The 7,846-nt window shown below is 36.5% G+C and overlaps 1 protein-coding gene across 5 annotated transcripts in view; it reads right to left on the bottom strand.

Annotated features, from left to right (window-relative positions):
* Positions 1 to 1,927: 1,927 nt before the first annotated feature.
* LOC144968908 (protein unc-80 homolog) overlaps positions 1,928 to 7,846 on the bottom strand; it is a 105,817-nt gene continuing 99,898 nt past the window's right edge. For all 5 annotated transcript variants that reach the window (XM_078907748.1, XM_078907749.1, XM_078907750.1 and 2 more), the window contains 2 exons: positions 4,797 to 6,403; positions 1,928 to 2,877 (listed from right to left, as the gene is read on the bottom strand). In XM_078907748.1, the coding sequence (XP_078763874.1) occupies positions 2,061 to 2,877; positions 4,797 to 6,403 (2,424 nt within the window). In that variant the 3' untranslated portion in view covers positions 1,928 to 2,060. The remainder of the gene's footprint in view (positions 2,878 to 4,796; positions 6,404 to 7,846) is intronic.

The raw sequence follows: 7,846 nt of genomic DNA, 5'->3' as shown, positions 1-7,846 counted from the left end.
TTATAGTCAGTCATTTACAATCTGTAGGTCAAAGACAATCATTTTATAGTCAGTCATTTACAATCTGTAAGTCAAAGACAATCATTTTATAGTCAGTCATTTACAATCTGTAAGTCAAAGACAATCATTTTATAGTCAGTCATTTACAATCTGTAAGTCAAAGACAATCATTTTATAGTCAGTCATTTACAATCTGTAAGTCAAAGACAATCATTTTATAGTCAGTCATTTACAATCTGTAAGTCAAAGACAATCATTTTATAGTCAGTCATTTACAATCTGTAGGTCAAAGACAATCATTTTATAGTCAGTCATTTACAATCTGTAAGTCAAAGACAATCATTTTATAGTCAGTCATTTACAATCTGTAAGTCAAAGACAATCATTTTATAGTCAGTCATTTACAATCTGTAAGTCAAAGACAATCATTTTATAGTCAGTCATTTACAATCTGTAAGTCAAAGACAATCATTTTATAGTCAGTCATTTACAATCTGTAAGTCAAAGACAATCATTTTATAGTCAGTCATTTACAATCTGTAGGTCAAAGACAATCATTTTATAGTCAGTCATTTACAATCTGTAAGTCAAAGACAATCATTTTATAGTCAGTCATTTACAATCTGTAAGTCAAAGACAATCATTTTATAGTCAGTCATTTACAATCTGTAAGTCAAAGACAATCATTTTATAGTCAGTCATTTACAATCTGTAAGTCAAAGACAATCATTTTATAGTCAGTCATTTACAATCTGTAAGTCAAAGACAATCATTTTATAGTCAGTCATTTACAATCTGTAAGTCAAAGACAATCATTTTATAGTCAGTCATTTACAATCTGTAAGTCAAAGACAATCATTTTATAGTCAGTCATTTACAATCTGTAAATCAAAGACAATCATTTTATGGTCAGTCATTTACAAAAACTTATTTACCGCAGTGAATAGCAGACACTCTTTTACAGTCTGTCAATCACTTCAGTCATTAAATCAGTGATTTACAATCAGACATTCAAAGTAAATCATTAACGGTCAGTGGTTTACAGTTAGTCATTCATTATAAGTTAATTGGAGTTAGTCATTCATTCCCAATCAGTCATTTACAGTTAGAAATTGAAAGTCCATTATTTCACATTCAGTCATTCATAGCAAGCCATTCGGTTGGTGTCATTTGGACACAGCCAATCAGACACAGTCAGCAACAGTCAGTGACAATCTGTCATTCAAACCCAGCAAGTCATTCATATTCATCTTCATAGTAAGCCATTCGGTTGGTGTCATTTAGACACAGCCAATCAGACACAGTCAGCAACAGTCAGTGACAATCTGTCATTCAGACCCAGCAAGTCATTCGTATTCATCTTCATAGTAAGCCATTCGGTTGGTGTCATTTAGACACAGCCAATCAGACACAGTCAGCAACAGTCAGTGACAATCTGTCATTCAAACCCAGCAAGTCATTCGTATTCATCTTCAGTTATTCTGTCAGAAAGTCACAGCGAGTCAATCAAGACTATGTCCTTCTTACGAAATGATGAACATCTTATTATAATTTTTTCAATATTGATTATGAGTTTCTTTAAGTCACTTCATCTACAATTAAATTAAAAGGAAATCATTATTTATTGTATATAAAGATATACCATATACATTACAGTAAGAAAATGTAGATAATGTCTTTCAATTTTGCTTGCTTGTTAATCTTACTTTATTAAAATAATTGCATAAAATTGTATTTGTGCAAATTTGAAGAAAGGGCTAATGTGCCCAAAAAACGGTAAAAACATTGAAAAAAAGGGATAACTAAGCTGCTAAAAATGTATGAGCAAAGTTTGTATTGTCATTTTAATAATAATATAATATTAACATAAACAAAACCTAGAGCCATTTAACAAGAAATTTGGATAAGAATTGCAAGGTTTTGTACGAACGTTGCTTGCCTTTTCAAAACTCTCGGGCTACCTTTTCTTATGGGACTTTATGGTCTTTTGAAAGAGGGTTTTGTATTTTATTTTATCTTATTTAGTTATAATTTCAACAAAATATGTTTATTAATAATTTTTATATCCGATCTGGTACATCTTCATCGGCATAGTATAAGGAACTGTGTGACTGACTTTTTTCCTCGTCACGAAGAAGGGAAGAACTTTCATTGGCACTGAGAGAATCTGATGAGTCGCAGCGACTCACGTACACGCTGGAAGTTGCTGGACTTTCCAACAAACTTCTTTGACTGAGTGGTGATATGGCGTCATTGCCCGATGTGGCTGAGACAGAAAGTGGGGATCTGAAGTATGTAGAGTTATTGCCAGTATTGTTATTGTTATTAAGATTATCATTATTACCAACCGTGGCAGACCGTCTTAACTGATTCTGTGAATCGTATTGACTTAAGGGTGAATCTGTTTTGTAAAATTTCCCATCATGCACTGATTGAGGCGATGAAAGATTTTGCAATGAATTATTGATAGAGGGACTCAAAGTACTCGATGTTGAGGAAAACTGACTATGACCTTGAGCACCTCCACCGTCAGCGCTTCTGGTTTGATGCGGTTTCTTGTCAAAAATGCTGACTAAATCTCTGACATTTGATCTGTGATGCTGGGCAGATGATGACGACGATGATGATGGTGGACTGATGGTAGCAGCTTCAGAGAGACTAGAATTCTTATTGCCATAGCCTTTTACTGATGTAGACACGGAACCAGAGGAGGAGGGTGTCAGTTTGGCCGCTAGGTACGGATATTCCTGCATCAGGTTTAGATTGGTTGGTTTGACCGGACTAGTCGTGGTGACCTTGGATTGTTGGGACTTGTCATCAGGAGTCAGGGTCGCTGATGACCCAGACGAAACCAACAACGCACTTTGTTGTTCGTGTCTGGCAAATGTGGGGAAAAAAAATGGAAATAACCAATATCAATGAGATACGAATAATCCATTTTTAAATGTAGTAGTGTGGCATAACGTATCAATAAACTTAATTGCCTAATTTGTAATACAATAATATGATATTTCCCAAAACAGGCTGCTTAGTTATAAAATTAAACAAGATGCCACTGTTTTAAACAGCTTTTCTTTGGACCAAATAAGCTCCGTTAAGGTTGGTTTATAGTTAAGTTTAGTTTTAGAAGTTTAACAGCACCTGCAACTGGTTTCGGTCATTTAAGTGCCTTTTTTTAAAAAACAGATGTTATACAACATCAAATGGAAGTTTGATAGATTTAGAGGCAAGTATATGCAATGACTTTGGGTGGTATGCGCTTGAGAAGAAGGAAGACAAAGGGGAATAGTTGCAGCTATAATATACCTGCGAACACATAATATCCCTGAGCCCAGTCTGACAGAAAGAAATCCAAAACGAAGGGAATACAGATAAGGTGGGTTGGGAGACTCCACCAGAAGCCCCTTGCATGCTGGACAAAACCAGTCCTCTTACTCTGGGACAATAGTTTGTTTTGTTTCGTTTTTAGGAGTTTTACAGGGCTTGTGACACTAAACAGCAACAGTGAGAAGGAAGAAAATGGGATCATCAACTGTGTGTTTAGGACAGAGCAATATTTGGAGAGAATAGAACTTGCTGTCCATCACGAAATCCCAGGATTCAATTTTTATTTTGTGTTTGATACAGATTTTTAAAAAGAAGGAGGAGGTATTTTGTTTTGCTGTTGTTGTTTTTGTTGGATTATTTTGTGCTTTTGTTTTTATTTTCTCTTTTTTTTTTCTCTCTCTCTCTGTTTAGTTATTTTTTTTTATTTTTTTTTTGTTTTTTTTTTACAAATGTTTTTCTGTCAGTCTCTGTGTTTGATGACTTCATTTTCAATGTCAGAGACGTTTGGCCTACTTGTATAATATGTTATTTATTTGAATATGGATTTTTTTTTTCTTTCTTCTGTTACTGTCTGTGTCCGATGACTTTTTTTCAATGACCGTTGACTTACTTATACAAATGTTATTTGTTGAAACATGGATTTTTATGTATATATATTGTATTTTTTTCTCCCTAGAAATGTTTCTCTGTCATTGTCTATGCCCGATTACTTATTTTTCAATGTTAGTGACGGTGGACTTATTTTTATAAATGTTATTTATTTTGTTTCCTGTAAAATTATTTGCATGTGTTTATATACCAATTTGGTCCAGTTATGTTTATTTATTTATTTATTCACTTATTTATCTATTTATTTTTTCTGTCTGTTTATTGATTATATACATATGTATTTATTTATTTATCTATTCAATTATCTTGGTAGTTTCCTTCTACCTGTATTGATTTGTAATTATGTGTAAATTCATGTTCATATTGGCAATTGCCTAAAATAAACCTTTGAACTGAAAGGTTTCCTTTGAGTCCTTTTTTTTTCCTTTTTTTTATGTTGGCCTTCTGTCCTTTTAAATCAAGTCAAAAGTACAAATTTCATCTTTTTTTTCAACTCTTTATAATTCTTTTTTTTCTTTTTTTTATACATTTTATAAGCATACTCATGCGTCTCTGAAATAACTGGTAAGATGCAAAGATTGCAGCTGGAAGCTTGGTTTTAAAACAATAAAAGATGCTGATAGCGTAAGGATAAATAGCAAACCTGTTTCTAGGAGACTGATGGTGGTGGGACCTACGAGAGTCAGATTGCTACTGGAAGCTGCTTTTAAAACAATAAAAGATGCTGATAGCGTAATGATAAATAACAAACCTGTTTCTAGGAGACTGATGGTGGTGGGACCTACGAGAGTCGGATTGCTGCTGGAAGCTTGCTTTTAAAACAATAAAAGATGCTGATACCATAATGATAAATAACAAACCTGTTTCTAGGAGACTGATGGTGGTGGGACCTACGAGAATACGACGTGTCTGGGCTTTCTCTTGACGGTGGTGTCGATGACAGAAGGAGCTCACAGCTTCCTCCTCCTCTGTGTAGTAAGGTGGTGGGTAAGACTGTTGATGACTTGGTTGGACTAGACAATGGTGACATGGATCCGTACGGCCTACTAGGATTGTGGGTCGGAGAGGAGAGAAGAGAACTCTGAGAACTCGTGGTAGAGCTATAGGTTGGTTTGTTCTTAGAATCTGAAGATGAGCTGAATGAAGGCTTTCTCACGGGGGATCCAAAAGAGGAAGAGCTGAAGGAAGTTTTCCTGGCCTCGGAGTCGTGGTATGATGAAAAGCCACTACGGTGTGACGGGGAGTTGCGATAGGAGAAAAATAACTTGTGTGTTGGAGAGTCTGTGGTGGAGGAGGAACTATACGAGACTTTTCTTGTGGGAGAGGTCTGAGAGGAGCTGAATGAGGGTTTTCTTACTGGTGAATTGTTGGGGGTGGAGCTGAAAGAAGTTGTGACGTGACTGGGAGATGTTTGTCCTGATGATCCACTAAGGGAGACTTTCCTTTCAGGAGATTCTATAGAAGATTTTTGTGAAGTTGTTGAAAGGCTGGTGGATGCAGACTCACTCTCTTTGCTGTCCTTATGATGAGGGACATTCAGATCTGGTACTAGCGGCACCAAAATATCTGGCTGTTCTTGTAATTGTGACTGAGACAATTTTGGTAAATGGAAAGGCCTGTCTTCAATACTTGTCGGGCTGGATATTGGGGAACTGTACGTTTTGATCTGTTCCAAGGCAGACATTACAAACTCTTTCCTAGTAGGAGATTGTGTTGGCAACAAAGCAGAACTGGATCCAGCTTTTTTCCCAATCCCCCTGACTGCATGTCGGCGTGTTGGGGTGATGGTAGAAGGAGATGTTGGCGATTGCGGACTTCTGTTGTAGTAGATTTTGTCCTCACCAGTTGGTGATGTAGGTGGTAGTCTATCAACGGCCAAAGGTGGAGAGGTGGGGGGCAGTCTGGCCCCAACATTGTCATGGATTTTACTGTATGGTCTTTCATTTGATTTACATTTCAGTGTCAAAACAGGCAGGATATTCATATTGGAAGACTCTCCATTTTTTAAAACTTTTGGTCTCGACTCATTGTGAATCCTGGTCTGGAAATCCACACTCTTCCTGCCTGGGGGAGATCCTGGAAAAGCTTTATTTGACCCAGCTGTGTATTCGTCAAGGTCAAAGGAATTTCCTCTCCTGGCAGAGCACAGTTGGTGGTGATGATCCATTTCCATTTGTCCACTCAGATTGGATGACATCAGTTTATCGTCTTCTTCTCGCTCAGACACATCCACTTGGACAACGTATTCTTGTGAGGCACTGGCTGGATGTCTCAGTCTGGTGATGCTGGACTGTGGACTTATATTGGGACTAAGACCAGCTGACTTGGTGTGAGCAATGCGACCAGCTCCTTGCCTATGTATTCTGCTGCCCCGACTTGAACTTTGACCCTTGTCAGTTTGGTGTGAAGCAGCTTCGCCAGGATCGTCATGTGACCGAGAACGTTGCAGCAATTTTGTGCGTGTCGACTGGGGACGGGGTTGTTGAAAGAGAAAAAAGTTAAACTGAAATCAAATTTGATATAATGAAAGAGAAAAAAATGATAAAATTAAATTATTCACTGACTTACAATGCCAACCTATCTAGTTCATTAATGAAAAATAAAATCAATCATAGGAAGATTCAAATTCGTGACCAAAATGGAAAATGAATTGGGCGGCAAATTTACAGATTACAATTGAGAAAACTCAAAGAATATGGAATAGATTAGGCTTCTTCCTAGACAAAGTGACACTTTCAGTACATTTCTACACATTGCATTCTTTCTTTCCTACCACTTTATATCTTTCAAGCCAGTCATTACATTTCCACATTCAACTCTCAGTCTCCTTGAAATGTGGAACCAAAATCACATTTACCAAAAATTAACTTTGTAATGGGAACATTCACTTTGTCAATGAAACTTGCAGCAAGCACTACAACTGTAATTTACCCATATTTAAGATGTAACAACCAAATGATACATACCTGCAAGGTGACGAACACAAACACAGCTGCACACGACTAATCTACCATGCACATAACACCACACCGCAATCTCAAATGTTAATACATATAAAAATATGTCAATCAATGCCATATAAAAATACACAAGAGTTCGCCTGAGATAACCTCTTATATTATAACCCCTCCCTTCCCCCCCCCCCCCCCCCCCCCCCTCCCTCATCTGAACCGCCCTCAGTTCTCTTTTAAAAGAATGATTGTTTCCCTTTAATTTCCTGTCGGCTCCCTGAGTGTCAACAGTGGATGACAACCTGTTGTATTTAGTGTGCTATGATTGGTGGCGTTGATAGAGTCACTAAAGACAAATACATGTTGTTTTCAGAGAATTTCAACAAAGTTTTACGGACAAATCAATAAACCAACTAAGGCTCAAAAGCTGTCCAGAGGAGTTAAATCAATTTCTGGATACTTGTGTTTGAAAACACGGCATACAGAATCTCTATTTGCCTTGCATATAATATGCAATGATGATTCAACAATTATACAATGATAAAATTATACAATACATAATCTTAGTATTCTGCCTCTGTTTGCAAATTACATTTTCACAACACGAAATAGAAGACCAACATTGAATATACAACATGATATGGAATCAGTTTATTTAGTCAGTTCTGAACCACGTTTCAAACAAATGTAAGAAATTGTGTTTGTTATCTAAAAACATATTGGAATTCCTATAAAACACGGTCAGTGACACTGAATGTGAGATATGTATGTAAGGTCTCATTGACTATACCATGACATCAATAGTAATACTCAAACTGATCAAGTCAGTCAGTTTATTTATAGCATAAGATGAAAGAAGAAGAAGAAGAAGAAGAAGAAGAAGAAGAAGAAGAAGAAGAAGAAGAAGAAGAAGAAGAAGAAGAAGAAGAAGAAGAAGAAGAAGAAAGAAGAAGAAGAAG

Source organism: Berghia stephanieae, chromosome 3 (assembly GCF_034508935.2).
Source record: "Berghia stephanieae isolate SIO BIC M18660-M18661 chromosome 3, UCSD_Bste_1.3, whole genome shotgun sequence".
In the NCBI taxonomy this organism is placed as follows: Eukaryota; Metazoa; Mollusca; class Gastropoda; order Nudibranchia; family Aeolidiidae; genus Berghia; species Berghia stephanieae.
The sequence above is the reverse complement of the archived record's forward strand: the minus strand, read 5'-3'. Positions and strand labels throughout refer to the sequence as shown.